Genomic DNA, 17,214 nt, shown 5'->3' with positions numbered 1-17,214 from the left:
GTAGATTTTGTTGAACATAAACAACATTATAATTCATTTCAATTTAACGTTATTAATAATGTGGGGAATGAGGGTTCTGTCTAGTTTATGACCAAAACTGGTGAGTGTTGATAAAGGCCTACCTGAAGCGATTCCGGAAGGCTTCGACCTAAGTAAAACGAAAGAATAAATTAGATAAAATATAAATATTGGGAAAATAAATATTGTGATATTATTATTCATTAATAGTGTGAGCTTAACTATATAGCATTAGAGACCACACAGCGGAGATGTGTAGATTATATAACAAGAGCCCAAGGGCGCTATGGAGCAGAACTGTCCTAAAATTGTTAATTGAATGTACACACAATTTTATTCTCAAAACTATCACAAATCAACTGTTGGTCATTGAGAACCTGTTGAGAACCAGGTGTCCAACTTAAGAGGGATATGCACTCTGTCCTAAATGTTAATAGCTGGAACGTGACGGTTATGTTTGGAAATAATCCCGTACCCCATTCACAGCTAGTCCCAAAGTACCCTGTTAGTGGGAGTTTCTGAAGTTATTGCTAAAAATAAACACATGTTGACCCATAATTGACCTTGGATCACATAACGGTTATTTCAAAAAAGGCGCGTAACCAATGGGGAGAGAGGGGCGAAGGGGGAGCCGATCCCTCCCTGAGCATATTTTGTAGTATTTTTTGTTACCATATTGCTAGTAATTCCCCTATTTTTATGCGTTTTTATGCCTGGGAAGTGCCATTTCCAGCTATCTGGGTGGCATTTTCGGCCAACATTTTGTTAGGGCACTTTGCGAAAACCAATGGTGGCGCTACGCTTACATTTTGAGTTTTGCCCCCTCCTTGGCAAATTCCTGGCAAAGCGCCTGTACTATGTCATAAAAACGTGTTGTGCTCTAATGTACACACACAGAGTATTGCTAAAAATATATCAAAACCAACCTTTGGCTCCCCATAACTTGAAAACTGTACGTACGATCATAGGATGGTTGTTTCTATAGAGCACACATAGTTCTATCATACATCAAAATATTGACACACTTTTTTCTTTGCCCCGTATATTCCAAAATAAGCATGTTTTTCCAAGATTTGACCTTTTGACCCCCTGGTCATATGTAGTTTGACATTCTCTTCCTGGAAAGCAACATGACAATTCTGTACGACAATCTGAACTATACTTATGAACAAAACAAAACTTTGACCTCTGATAACTTCACACACGAAGGTCGCACAGGGGTCAACTCATGGACAATTTTGATCAGAACATTTGAGATCTGAACATGGCAACAAAACTGTATATAACCCAACAAATTAGTAAAGGTCACCGGAGGTCAAAGGTCACACAGATGCGGGTTCACTATTGGATTACAATAGAGTAACTCCCAACCTTCACGGACATTTTGTTCTCAAGTTATTTCAATAATACTATATAGTTCTTTACCCCTAATTGACCTTTGATCACATCACCGTTTTGTTTGGAAATAATCCCTTAACCCATTTACAACTCGTCCTAAAATATCAACCATGTCATACCCTGTCAATGGGAGTTATTGCTTTGTTTATTCATTTGGTGTTGGCCCCCAACTGACCTTTGGTGACCTTTACAGGCACCAAAAACAATAGGGCACACCTTCTTACTATGGCGGATCTATATACCAAGTTTGAGTCAAGTTCAACTTTTCCTTGTTGAGTTACAGTATACTCAAGCAAGTGTCACAGACACACACGCTTACACCCACACACACACGCAAGTTGACTGCATAGGTTCCTTTCGCTAAAGCAAGGAACCGAAAAGGTATCATGATTAAGTATCCTTTAAAAATGCATTTACGGAGCAAATTGTTTCATGGCATAGCGTCACTTTTAAATATCCTTGAGGTAAAAAATGAGACATTAAAAGAGTTGCACTGATTTTTTTTAAAAACACATGTAGTCGCAACCTACATCAACGCCAGAATATCTAAATAAATATGTAGAAACATAACGTTTAGCTGTTTAGTGTCAATGATGCAGAACTAATGCGTTTAACAGGCCTATGTCATTTGTTACACACATTTCTAAACCCTGACCAACCATCCCAAAAATGATCGATTACTAGTGAGAACTTGCAGAGCCTCATTCATCTCTACACCCAGCCCACACAAACGCCTCCTCCACCCCCCCCCCTTCTCACATACAATTTCAAATCTGACGAATATTCCGTGTTTTACCTCATTTGCATAATCAGCATCCGTCAGTTCTTCCCGAATTTTCAACTTCTGTAATTAAAGCATATAAAAATTGTTAAGGAAAATGATATTTAATCAGGTGCAATGCCAGATCATTATAGATGCAGAAGGGGTGTGGGGGTTGCAATGTTTGCCGACTAAAGATGAAAATACCTTCCCTTGTCACCTTGTGCAGGGGAATGCTGCCCTGACGTAGGGGTATAAGTGGAGACATTGTTGTGATGTTAGGTGGCTTGGATGTAATGGTGCTCTTGGCAAAGCGTTGAACTGCTTATATATGTTTAGGATTTCTCATTCTCCAGTTAAGGTCTCTTAATTTTTCCTTTTGTTTGATCAAAATATTAATTTTAGCAGAATATTAGACTGGCATAAACAACAATGATTAACAAAAATAGGAACAATTTACTCCTTTTGTCTATAGCTAGCCACTATTAGCATCCCACATAAATAATTAGTTTATTTTTTTTATTTTTATTATCATTATTTGTTTTTTCGAGGGTGAGGGGCTGTGGCATGGCAACCCCCTTACTAGTACCCGGGCCAGGCCAACCCCGCTTATTATCTACTGCCTCTCTTTCCTCTCTCCTTTATTTATTCTCTCTTCTTTCTTCTCTTCATTACTTCTCTCATTTTTTCTATTTCCTTCATTTAGCTGACTGGTAACTGGACTAAGGGGGGGGGGGGAGGGTTAGTGCACATCAGGACACCCCCTTCTAGCTACAGCCATGTGTTCAATGGATATGAATATATTGATGAATATGAATGGGGGAGGGGTTCACACTAGCACACCCCCACCCCTAATACAGCCATGTGTTCAATGAATATTTCTGTTATTTGGTTACTTACTGTAGCCTTGCCTTACCTCACTATACACATTTATCAACAACAGTCGATATGTGTAACATGAACATTTTAATATAGGTAGTTTTAATATGACGGGAAAAAAAATCATAATATAGCAGATACAGCAGTTGGTTGTTAGAACCTTCGTTCTATAATTTCTTTGGCATGAAAGTGTTCTAGTTGTCTTTTTTTGAATGACGTCATGGGTAAAGCTAGCTCTTCTGTACTTTATGCTGGCAGTGATTGCAACCATTTAATATTTAATGATCATTTCGTTATAACTTTGGTTTGATATTTAAAGTAGAAGACGGGAAGTAAATACGTCATGACAAATAGGAATTTACAATGTTAACCATAATATGTTAGACTTTCTTAACTTGGATCCAACGATTTACTGCAGGAAATGCATAGAAATATTATGAACTTCTAGTAAGATCATATATTCAAATGAAAAATTTAAAACTGTATAACATACAGTACTTCAGATTCATAAAACTGTCTTCACAGTCCACTTCTATTCCGAATGCCATGAACATGGAATTTCACTAATTTGAAGCGAATTTAAACTCGGAATTTCACATTTATGAATCTGCCTGATGTGTGAGCAAAATGGATGGTGGTGGAGGTGGGCGGTACGTATGTGAAGGAAATCCCTACAAGATGGCGCCGTATCTGTATGATTTCGGAAATTAACGCCGGGAAGTCAACTTCTTAAGCTAATAACCTCACACTCATGAAGAGCAACAGGTATGTGTATCTGCGCTCCGTCTGGAAATGTCTTAACGCTTTAGTGTTAAAAGCAAACTGATGTCAACAACTATAATGCATACTAAAGGATGAATTTATGCAGAAACTCATTTCTTTCAAACTGTCTACGACAAATCAAACTGATGTTTGTACCTAAAGTAAACATTTAAACGTGATGATAACTCAGACGCATTACTTACAGGAAAGAATGACTCAGGATCTTTGACCAGAAGCCAGCGACCAGACTGAAGATCCAGAAGATAATTGCGTTCCTTATCTCCGTAAGGATTCCAGAAAACTAAAATGGATAGAACAGAAGACTATAGTCAATATTGTAAATTGACCATGCATGCCATAATTGAGAAACTGGGAATTCGTAGTTAACTTACCATAGGGACCATCATCCACCCATCCCCCTACACCCAACCATCCCCTCACCCCGTCACGTACTGGTGTTCGACCGATTATATGATAATCGGTTTTACCGATTACCGGCCCGCGGGCCGATGCCGATTACCAATTATTTCATCATTTTCGTGGAACTGGCCTAAAGTATGATTATCAAATTCTAGGCCAATACATTCAAAGATGTAAATGAACGAATTAACGTTTCACAGTAAAGTGTAATTGAGCAAATAAAGAACACCGCAACACATACATAGGGCGCTGTACATTTATATCGAGGAGTCGCAATATTGCAATCCCGCCACAACACAGTAATTGACAGTGCTGTACAGACTACAGAAGGAGGAAAGTAGTAGCCATTGGCTACGAAATGCGAAAAAAAGGTCAGGGACAGCTTTCACAACCGGTATAATAACCATTTTCAGTGTTTCAACTCCAACGAAAATAAAGTGAAAAGTATATCGCATGGAAATAGCATATTTGTTATTTCGTAATCTGATATCAAAATATATCACAAGGCGTAGGAACCGGGGGGCTGGGGGGCGCCAGTTCCCCAGTGAAAAATATGGAGGGGCGGAAGTATCATTCCGCCCCCCCGCTTCGCAAGTCAGAAAACCCCTTTTTCATTTCCAAATGAGAAAAAAAATCTCATTTGGAGCACCAAATTGCATCTAAGGCCAGGTGAAAATGCAAAAGTTTTTACAAAATGGAGTGGGTGTTGAAGTGTGCTACATTGCACCACATTGCATCTGAGGCGACCTGGAAATGCCAAAAAATTCCAAAGAGGAGGGGGTGTCCCCTCCCCCAGGCCGGCCATCAGTCTTCAGCCACCCACTCAAAAGTACCTTCCTACGCCACTGTAATCTGATATGAAAAATAATGTATAAAAGTAAGTTACTTTAACGCATTCTCTTACACATGCTCTTTAGTGGATAAGCAGTTTGCTAACAGTTTTATTTTATCATGAAAAATAAACAATCCAGAACTTTTGCTTCAAGTTTTCAATTATTAACATCCTCGAGGGAAACCTTCCGATCGAACGTTGTTTCAAACGATCATACACAGTAAGTCAATAGCACTTCTCCATTTACTTAACTTCATTAGGAAGAAATCACACACTAAAGTCCAATCGTCTTTGTCGCGGTTGTCGCTAGAAATAAGACTTGCATTTGTCGGTTGCGGTAAAGGAGTTCAGTTACTGCAAAGGGGTTATTTTAGCACGTATGGTACATGCGGTCAGGGAAAAAAAGTTGCTTCGGGTTTTATGCAACAATATGCGTAAGAATGTTTGCCTAATCACACAATACTGAAATGCAGTAGAACTACCGAGGACTGTCGCCAAACACTTTTAGGAGTATTTGGCGCCATGATTTCATCATTTTATCACATTTGTAAAATCTTGGTCGTACTTTCAAACTGAACAGTTATGAAGCTCAACCTTTCTCTAGCCAGACTAGCCTAATGTACGTAGAACTCACAACGAACCAATCCTAATGTTATCGTTTTCACTTTCCAGTTTTCACTATACGGTGAAACGGCCAAAGTGTTTTAAAGTATATTGCTTTCGTTTTATATTTAGTCAAGACAATCAATCGTTCTTATCAATCGTTAAACATGGATAATAGAAGGTTCTATAAGATGCAGTCAGCGAAGTGAAAAAAAAATCGTCGCCCCCTAAGCTTATTGCGGGTATACTGTATGATGTTACCTGCCAAAACTGGATGCTATATTAGAGAGCATTAGTACAATCTCGCGTGAGGGACTTGCGATACCGTTTCCTTCCCGGCTTTCAATAGCGTTGCATCGAATGATCTACATTTTTCTCCCGTTGTGGCTGTGCTGAATCAAAAGCGCGGAAAAATACAATCCTTTACGTGGAACGTAAAAATCGGTTCCGCATAATCGGTAGCGCTATGAATTTTGCCGAAGCTGATTATTTACCGATTGTCTGATAATCGGTCGGATGCCGATTATCTAACCGATTATCAGTCGAGCACTATCACGTAAATATACAAAGAGGATATTGTACATTAACCCTCACATTTATGTCATTACTCGAAAGATGGAGAGTATACTACCTTCTCGTCCTTCCGAACTTGACACATGTTATGATATTCATTAATTGAAACAATTATCAATATTAGGTTAATAATTAATAGCTATTTTATTTAATATTGTGTCATAATCAGGGACATATCACCAATACAGTTTAAAGAGTATTTCAGTGTTTTAAATTTGAAAGTAAAACCGGAGAATATTGGCCATTATAACCGTCACAGTCTGTTATTTGTAAATGTCCCGTTTTAATTGATTTACATAGAAATATAACCTGAGAAAATCTACAAAACATATGATCAAAACAACTACAATCCAAATAATGGTAAAAGTTCAAATAATCTTGCTCAACAAAAAGACACATCACAAACCTAATTCCGTACCCTAAGAACCAACCGGCTGCTTTACTTGAGTAAACATATTCCCCTTTGGACCTTTTGTCTTATCGAAAAAGACGTGACCGAACAAATACCCCCCAAACACTTACCCCCGGACGATTACCCCCCAGTCAATAACCCCCGGGCGATTACCCACCGGACAATTACCCCCGGCAAATACCACCCCGGACAACAACCCCCCCAGGACAACTACCACTCGGACATATATCCCCGAACAATTACCCCCATAACAAACAAAAAAACGGACAACTACCCACCGTAGGATCGTCGTGTGCTTCTGGCTCTTTGAACCTCATCTCGACTTTTTAAAAAGATTCAAGCCTTTCATATATAAGCCCCCAAAACTCCTGGATAGGGTTTGACAATGGACTGAGGCCAGGGGCAAGATAGGTGGAGACGGCAGTTGAAGAAGCACGAGGGGGGGGGGGTGGGCATTGGTCACTGACGGTAGTAATTATTAATTTACTATTAGTTATAGTCAAACTATTCTGTATTATTAATCTCAGAACATTTCCGGCTTATTGCGACTTACCATTTTCCAGTTTTCTTCTGAGTAATTTTACTTGATGATTTGTTATGTTATGCTATGTTAGTTTTGTATAGCGCTTTATATGGCACAGTCATCTGAAGAAGCGCTTTGAATCCCTGGTCATCAGGCTGGCTGCCGAGAATCCAGCGCACAGGCCTAAGTTACCTCACATGTACCCATTTATATACCTGGATGGAGAGGGGCAGTCGATATAAAAGTGCCTTGCCCAAGGACACAACATAATGGCGAGATCTGGAATCGAACCCACAATCCTGAGATCTTATATAAACCCAATGCATTAGCCACTCGGCCACCACCCTCCCCTTGTTTTGCTTATTCTAATCTAGTGTTTTCCTGGAAGTGCACGGTATGAGTCCGGGGGTATATGTCCAGGGGTATTTGTCCTTTAAGTTTCACCAACCCCCCACCCCCCTAACCATTACAATTCTCCCTGGTAAAAACCACATGATATCAATGCGAGCTTTATACTGTACCGTCGACATTCCTTGCTTCCAGGTTTGACAGAGAGGAAGATGCAATAGTAGGTGGCAGCAGACAATCATAAAAACTGAAGAGGAAGAAAGAGATTCATTGTAATTATAATTGTGACGTCATATAAAATTCAAGCACTTTCCATCCAGTGTAACTACTTCTGTTTTTAATTATCGACTACCAGGTGCCGCTTATACAAGATACGTAAACGGTGGAAGAATAAATGTTACCAATATTACAATCTAAATTATTATAAAGCTGAAGGTGTGATACCCGTTATAAAAAGGCGATGATTTACCTTTACATTAATTATAATTCGGTCAGAATGACGCACTTGACTGCTAGTACGGACAAGGCCATCAAAGTTATGCAAAGCCTTATATACTGAATGTTAACATTTAACGACTGGAAATAATGCGTACGTAATCTACATTCACCAAACTTCACAACACTACGATACCCATATCCATGGAAACAACAACGATTTTTGGCTCTGCTAACGGGGGGTGGGGGTGGGGGTGGGGGAGGGGGTGGGGAGGGGGAGGGGGTGGGGGAGCAAATATATTATGCCCGTCCGTCAAGGTGAGGGGTACTAGGGGGCGCCGTGGTTATTCCCTTTGAGAAATTTTGGTTAGATGGATGGTGTTTGCATGACAGTTCTATTCTGTAACATTTGGAAAAAATGTCGATTTTTTTCTTTACTGTTTAGGTTGAACCGCACACACACGTTATAAATGTATATACTGTACACTAGAGTGCTTTGTAATATTCCTGGCATTATTTTATTCTGGGGACTAACCCCCCCCCCCCTCAAAAAAAATAAACACCCCTTGTCCTGTCCTCCAGTTATAAATTTCCAATTCCCACTAGCATCAACTTTCATAACACATAAACATAACACATGTCTCCTAACAAAATTGGTCTCTGCATTCTTTATTTTGGGGGATTTTGTTTTGTCTAATTTCTTCAAGTACAATGCTCGCCCTAACTTACTTAAACACCAACAGGTTTTAATATAATGTTCGTTTGGTCGTCTTATTAGAAATTTTACCTTCGAAAATACGTGATTATTTTCGCATGCTTAAGCTGTACATTTCACATCCTATTAAATAACAACGTATTGCTTCCCCAAAGAAAGTAAAAATCATTGACAACAATCTACGTGCCAGGCCGACCAACAAACCCAGACAGTGTCTAGGCGTATCCATAGCAACCTCCAGGTACTTGTTTGTTTGTAGATGCCAGGTGTTATTTATAGGACACGCGCGTATCTATTATTGAATACATTTTCTTTTCACTGGGACGCGCGCGTCTCTTTCACTGAATACAACTTCTTTTCATTGCATTGTTCAAGTATTTGATTGACAGGTGTTGAACAAAAGAAAATGTTAAACTATTGAAAATGTCTGTATAGTGAAAAGATTGCTGTACATCTTTAGCAAGAAAATGATGAACGAAGTTCAATAGACTTTTAGCATTGAAAAATGTGTGTGAACTGTCTGAGTAGAAAAGCGTAGAACCAGTTAACTGTACAGATATATGATGAATGTGTACACACTGTAGGGTATATACGATTTACGTTATCTGTTGTAAATTGTCATTTTGATGAAAATATGGATTAAAACAAATATAGGAGAAATGGAACAGTGTGTCTGTGATCCGGGTAGTGGATGATGGTGGGGTGGGGTGCCGGGGGGGGATTAGGAAGGGTTAAAGAGGATGATTAGCCTGATGAAAACGGATGAAAACATATATAGGAGAAATGGAACAGTGCGTGCGCCGAGTGGGGGGGGGGTGGATGGTGGTGTGGGTGGGGTGCGGGTTGGGGGAGGGGTTAAAGCGGAGGTTTGCCAGATAAAACAAATATAGGAGAATTGGAACAGTGTGTGTGTGCCGGGTAGTGGATGATGGTGGGGTGGGGTGCCGGGGGGGATTAGGAAGGGTTAAAGAGGATGATTAGCCTGATGAAAACGGAATAAAACAAATATAGGAGAAATGGAACAGTGTGCATGTGCCGGGGAGTGGATTATGGTGGGCTGCCGGGGGGGGGGGGGGTTAGGAAGGGTTTAAGAGGATCATTAGCCTGATGAAAACGGATTAAAACATATATAGGAGAAATGGAACAGTGTGCGTGTGCCGGGGAGTGGATGGGGGTGTTAAGGAAATGTGTTTGCGGTGCTGGGCGTGGATATTAAATAGCGTATAGGACACATTTAACAAGTTCAGGGAAATGACATTTGAGGGGTGCGGGAGGGGCGTGAGAGAGGGTATATATAATTGTGTAGTCTATACATTGGTTCAGGGCATGCTTTGCAGGTAGTAGGAACAACAGTGCGTAGGTGGGCTTGGTATTGGGGCCGATATATTTTTGCTGTGGTATTGGATGGGAAATTCACATTGGAAGAATTTAATGATAAGGAAATGGCATTCGAAAGGACTAGGGGTGTGGAAGGGGAACCTGGTGGAGGTTACGTATATACTTCCGTATTTGATACATTTGTTCAAGACATGCAAATTGTTGGTAGATTTCATTCTCATAAAACAAAACTTATTTATTCAGCTTCTTAACTAATTAAGGTAAATAATTTCTTTCACTGTTGATGTTGTCAAGTTTGTTAAACTAAAAATTTAGCCCCATTTTCTCTTCTTATTTTTTTGGATCTATTTCTCTCTTAGATTCCTTAGTCAATTTTATTAATAATTAATCTAAACCATTTAAACTAATGTCTTCTCCTCTAACGCTAGATATATTTGTTATCATTCTTACTGCAATACAAGTCAATCTTTCATTTTTATATTTGTAAATATGTTTATCTGTCTCATTTTGTCTCTATTTTACTCTCCCATTAATCATATTCCTCACCTAATGACCGTTCTTTGATTGGTACTTTATTTCTCTATTCAATTTCTTCAATTTATTTGTTTTCCTTCTACAATTATCTAAAAATATCAATAAACCTTCAGTAATTATTAAATATTGACTATATTAATCATTCCTATCTTGTTCACACCATTAATATTAATTAGTTATTGTATTAATTACTAATATTATTCACATATTTATTAATTATACTTACCTCAGTGTCTTGAATCTTTGAGAGTGTTGTACATAGTTTAATATTCCATTAACTTCATGTTTATTCATTTCTCTCCCTTCCTCTGTGAATATGTCCATCATCTCTATTGATGTTAGGATTGGTAGAGAGAGACCAGAGTAGAGAGTAATATCATCTTCATCAACCTTGTTAAAGGACTCGTCTAGACTCACACAGTCTATAGGAATCTGAAGGAAAGTAAATAATAAATATAATATTAATAATTATATCATAACATCATAAATATCTGTGACTAGTTACAATAATGTTTATGGGTTTTCTACTTTGTTTTATAACTAATGAAGGACTAATGGTTCTGGGGGTTGGAAGGGGTTATAATGGGGCCAGTTTAACATTCAAATTGATGTCAAGGGGGAGGGTTGGGGGGTGTTGGTGGTTATACAGTAGGACACAGTAACACTAATATATTACTTGACTGTAAAGAGACACATCGTTGTGAGATTATTGAACAAATGGGGACAGGAGGGTGTGGAGTGGTTCAGGGAAAGGGTAGGGGGAGGGGAGGGGGTTACATATTTTGTTAGTGGTATGGGTTGATTTACGGTTCAGTTGTAACTAATTCTAGTGTAGGATAAGAATATAACTGTAATAGAATAATAAATACAGGATTAACCCTGACTAGAAATGGGAATCTGAAGGAAAATGAATACTTAATAGAATAAATATCATAATAAACTATAAATAAAGACATGTTTCGTTTTAATGAGGGTAAGGTGGGGTCAATTGTTTAGAAGATTAGTGAATGGGGGTTTAAGTGAAGGGTGTTTCAGCAGTACATTGGTGTAATATCATTGTGGGATGAACCAGGGGTGTTAAATTTGTATTATGGGTTGCAATATTTGTTTCCGTTTTTAGGGAGTCAGTGTGGAGCTAATCTACTAGGCCTATACAGAGTTAAATACATGGGGGGGGGGGGGCGTGCAGGGGTTGGTGTGTTTATTATGGGTAAGCGGGAACCAGAGTAAAAAAAGTCATATTTATCAATTTATTTTTTAATATTATTTTGTATTTTGCGTTGCTTTTTATTTCGTTTTGTAATACATTACTAGGTTTTAAACATTATATGTTGTTGTTTAAGAATATAAGGCTCTGTAGTTTCCTTGTTGTGTAGGCTATGTGATATTACTTGTTGGATTGGAGCGTTGGGGAGTAAGGAAGGGTCAGGTGAGGGCCTAATATATATTCAAGTAGGTAATAAACAGTTTTAGGCAGTTTTGGTTTAAGGTTATTAATTTAAATTAATCACTCTGATACTAACTATTCTATAGTTGGTTGTTATGTTTGGGGCTTTTTCTTTACGTTTACTTTATTTAAGTTAATTTCACATATAATAATTAATCAGCAAACTTGGATTATATTAATATTTCACAGTTATTTCACTTACATTGTTTACATTTTGCACTTATTTATTGATTATTAGTTTTTTCATTTTTTTCATTTATTTTTTCCATTTTCTCACAATGTTTATATAATAATAGGACTGTGAAGACAATACCATGCAAAGCAAATAATAAGTAGTAATTCAAATAAAAGAAAAATAATGGAAATTACGGAGAGAAAATGGTGGAAGGGCTTGGAAGCCGTAGCTTGTACAAGAAGCCCACCAAGAATAAAGGTAACAAGTATAAAGTATATGGGCATGATAATAAAGCCCCTTACAAAGAAGACCTATACCCCCCCCCACCGCTAAAATAAACAAAAAAAAAGCATTTTGATAATGTGGGAAATACTTAAAGTCAGAGACAAATGTAGATCTAAAGATGAAACTGATATAATGATAATGAAATAATATTTCTTAATGTATGAGTTGGGGGAGCAAATAATTTTAGACATTTTATTCAAAGTTGTAAACGAAGAAAATACCCTTAACTCCTTGATGCTACCTGTTATGTGTGTCTTACTTTGAAAAGGCTATATATTGTGCAAGTTTGTCCAAAGGTTGCTCATTTTTGATTAACTTTCATGAGTGAGGGGAGGAGGGGGGGCGGGGAGTGAAATGAAAATGTTAAGAATTCACTGGCTGATTAAAAAAGAAACCCTGTATTATTATAGACAAAATGCAACAAAGAGATTGTGCAGGCGACCGATTGTTGTTTTTAACATATAGTTAATATAGCCTAATGGGTAGGGAGGTGGGGGGGGGGGCGTATGTCAGGTTAATTGGAGTTTAATGAAAATACAAGTATGTAATGGAACTTACATCAGTGACATTGTATTTGAGATCTGCTCTGGATAATGAAGGTAACAATGCCTAGTCTACATTTTTAAGGTGTAATGTGCTTGTTAGCATAGTGGCCCTGTGAGGTGGGGGGGTCCAGAGGGCTCAGTTGACTTGTGCTAGGTAATGCTAGGGTTTAGTGCTTAAATTTGGCATTACATTACTTGAGTTCTGGTTCAAGACATGCTGCCAAACCACATTGCACCATCTTGAATAATTACTGGCGATTATTTTATTTTCTCGTTTTAGTTGAATTTAAATTATTAATTATCTATTAATTTATTATTATCTGTTGATAGCAATGTTTTTTTATTCGAGCATACAGTTCAATATTTTATTTTTCAATTTCCTTTCTGTGTAGGTCTTATACTAAGCCAATGAACTAACTGGACCTCAGCCATTTAAAGTATCTGAAAACATCTTAGAAATGGAGGATAGTTCAGTAGCTAAAGGATTAGTGTCATTTTCGCTAACGTACAATTATCAACTTTAAGTTTTCTGTTTGTTTTACTTCGATATTATTTTGTTAAAATCTCTTATTATTTTGTTTATCAAATCACACTTTCTTTAGGAGGGTTCTAATTTATCTAATTCTGATGCCAAAAATAATGACCCGGCTCACTATCAAATCACCGAAAGTTGGGGGGAACAAGAAATAAAATAATTAATTGTTATCTGTTAGTTCTACTTGACCGTATCCCTTCAATGTATCCTTACGTCATGCCTGGATGCTTTCTTCAGGAGTTCAATGGTTGACTTCTGTGATTCCTGTGATTCCTGACTGCTTTCGTTATTGATGACGACAACATTTGAACACAGCTCTGTAATAGTCTGGATGTCTTCGGCCTATGCAATAAAATGACAAAAATAACACAATGTTTAACTTGTCTCTTTCTACTCTAGATACTGACACTTTCTGAATAAAGTTTTTCAAATTCTAATTCGGGGTTTCACTTGTCTGTCTGCTCTCTACCCTCTCATCTCATACATTGCTTAGAGCCTTCCTTCGCTCACCTCTTCCTTAATCTTAGAATCATTAAATATATTATTTCATATTTATTCCACTACTTGTTTTATCTAACGTCATCACTTTGTGAAGCTGTCAATGAGCATGAGGATATCCTAAGTTTCCTAAACCATCAAATAGTACCTACTAACCTCACCCCAGCCGCCCCTCACCCCCCCCCCCTTACACCATCTCTCTATTCATATTCCTACCTGACTATTAACCAGAATGGACAACAATTACTGATCAATTGATTTCATTCTTGAAAATGTTTACAACAGATTAAGCCGCATACCACACACTGTGTCAGAGTTGTATCATCGCTTCAATGGGATATTCCACGGTACAATGATATTTACACTAGCAGTTAAACAGGCTATATTTATTACAAAACATGGGCCATGTTGATCCTTACATACGTTTACCATCTTATCACCAACCTGTTTCCATTTGCCGGACTGCAGGTGAAGTTGACAGGCTGTATCAGGCCAAAGAACTTCAGAGAAAGAAAATTAAAACAACATTAACATATTACTAGTCGTGCTTACCTACAATAACAAAATAAATCTACCATGTGTGAAATATTAAATAATTCTCGATTGTTATTTTGTTTTTGTTGATGGACTATTTTTCTATATGCAGCTCTCTTTCTGGTTTATTCATTTTCCAAACAGTAATAAACAAGCAAGATAAGAACGTACAGAAGGAATATATATATTAACTACATTAGGCTTTTAAATTTAGTAGGATACTTCGCAATTTTGATAGTAAGGCGTTTCTAATGTCACGTTGGTATTATTATTCATTATCAGTGAATAGATTAGTGATTACTAAGATTCGTTGCTTGAACATACACGCCACGCCCCCCCCCTTCCCCCCTCGCGAGCATTTTGCCTTAGACTAATTTCGCAGTAGAGTTTAAATTGAATTTAATATATATTTTAAAAAAAACAGTAAAAACGTTTAGACTAAGAAATAAAGAAAATTTTTAACTTTTCCGTCAAAATTCATAAAAGAAACGACAAAGGATTGTAACACTTAGAAACATCTCATATACCCATACACAATGGGATAGGTCCTAACCTTACACGTGCTATATGAATGAATGGTATATGCACAACCACTATATAGCAGACAACGCAAGAAGTGCATGGCTGTGCTGAAACCAAAATATGCAAATTTATGTAATGCACTATTTCCAATAATTCTCTCTGAAAAGTCACTCTTCCCTCCGCACCCACCACCCGTCCCTCCGCCTTCCCGCCGTTTCAAAAGCACACAATCGTACACTCCAAAATCCCAGCACCCACGAAAAAAGTTAGCACCTTTTACACACTTATTTAATAATCTCACAGAGTATTATCTGCCGCAAAATACCTTTAATATTACTTGATCTTGCTGTTTCCGGTATCATCTCAGGACTGATGGATGTTGGCAGTTTACATTGATAAAACCTGTAAACAAAGAAAATAATGAAGTTAAAATTGTGACTCGTCTCGCTGATCTTTAAAGAAAGAAGGAAAACGTCTGAAAAAGTATGATGATTGTATCTCTCACGTTACTCAATCTTTTCTGAATAATGTTGAACAACACGTACACAGCTTAGTGTTAATATAAAATGATTTCTCTAAATACAATTTATATAATATACAGTTTACACATTATATACATAATGATTTAATGAAAAAACGCTATCATTTCTTTAATTAAAACTGTAGCTGTCATGAGACAGTAAGGTTGATCATATTTCAAAAGATTCCTCGGCTGATTTTTTCGTTCTTCTCATTGTTTCCTATTTTTATATGATAATTTTAAATCTCACTATTCATATATATATCGATGGTCCCAATCATGTTAATGAAATGATAATACATCCATGTAAATGCAAAAAACTTAAATGTCTATAGCCTACTTGAGATATACCCGCCTCATGACAGGTATGAGGCTCGGTTATAACAAACTCATTTGTGGATGGAGAAGTATTTTTATTACTATTGTGTTGTAAAAATATCTGCCATCTTTCACCATAACATATCTGCTTTACAAATTTATAAGAATCTGTTGACTTTTATGGGTATCATATATGATAATTTCGATGATGGAATTACATCAAAATCGGTGTCACTTATTACTATCATTATTATTCAGTCCTTAATTTTTTGGCAATGACAGAACATAAACTGTGGTGGCCTTTCATAATTGAGGGTGATATTTTGCTGTGTCATGAGTAAAGCTTGGGTGATTTTTTTATCTTGAAAATCTATCAAGGATGGTATACCTGTTGGTGGGACTGAAATTTAGAAGCTGAATCTATTAGGAAAGGGTCTTAGCTATTATATGCAATGATTCTCTTGGCTGTTTCAAATGCATTTTGGGAAATTGCCTACTTTCTTTATTACTTTAACCAAACCTTTAAAACTATGATTAATATATATTTTGTCTTTTACGTGGTGTTTATGTATAGGCCTACATAAGAACATTTATGTTAAGCTACATACAAACATTCAAGACGTACGATTAGACCCTAATTTTCTACTCCATATCAATATCTTGTACTCACCAAAGTTCTTTGAATCTCCTAGACTGTACTCCATAGTTCAATAGTCCAATAACGTCTTCCTCGGTAAGTTCTGCTGAGCTTGCATTTACTGATAACTTCTCCAGTGTCGAGAGGGTTGGTAAACAAAGACCAGATTGGAGCACGATATCACCTGTATCTACCTTACTGAAAGACCACTCTAGTAGTAGGTCAGATATTGGTATCTGCAGTGAGAGGAATACAGGTACCAGGATTATTATGATCACTCAGTTTAACTTTCAACCCCTACATTTGATATTTTAATTTCATTTAATAGCTTCAATTACAGTGTAACCTGCAATTGGTGCTTAAATCATAATGATGTAAATTTTAATATTTATTCCTTTCCGAATATTGTTGTATTAACCCCCCCCCCCCAAAAAAAAACACACAAAAAAAACAACAATATTTTTGTATTGAAACAAACACATATGTTTTGGACAAATTATGCTAAATACTAAAAATAAATAAGGATTAAAGTTGCAATATAAATTATTAAGAGCAGAATGTTTTATTGACGTAAAATGATATGGGCAAAAAAGTAACAGTAATTGTCATGTGTGAGCAGTATAGCTTGTTAGACTCAGACTCGATATA

The 17,214-nt window shown here is 37.2% G+C and overlaps 2 protein-coding genes across 2 annotated transcripts in view; both read right to left on the bottom strand.

Moving 5' to 3' along the window:
* LOC139982455 (uncharacterized) overlaps positions 1-17,214 on the bottom strand; it is a 240,401-nt gene that overhangs the window by 2,714 nt on the left and 220,473 nt on the right. The window contains exons 32-34 of the mRNA XM_071995347.1: positions 4,021-4,074; positions 2,213-2,260; positions 123-148 (exon numbers count right to left, since the gene is read on the bottom strand). Coding sequence (XP_071851448.1) covers positions 123-148; positions 2,213-2,260; positions 4,021-4,074 — 128 coding nt within the window. The remainder of the gene's footprint in view (positions 1-122; positions 149-2,212; positions 2,261-4,020; positions 4,075-17,214) is intronic.
* Positions 1-17,214, bottom strand: part of LOC139982486 (uncharacterized) — an 88,442-nt gene that overhangs the window by 38,707 nt on the left and 32,521 nt on the right. The gene's annotated exons all lie outside the window — the stretch shown is intronic.

Source organism: Apostichopus japonicus, chromosome 16 (assembly GCF_037975245.1).
Source record: "Apostichopus japonicus isolate 1M-3 chromosome 16, ASM3797524v1, whole genome shotgun sequence".
In the NCBI taxonomy this organism is placed as follows: Eukaryota; Metazoa; Echinodermata; class Holothuroidea; order Aspidochirotida; family Stichopodidae; genus Apostichopus; species Apostichopus japonicus.
The sequence above is the reverse complement of the archived record's forward strand: the minus strand, read 5'-3'. Positions and strand labels throughout refer to the sequence as shown.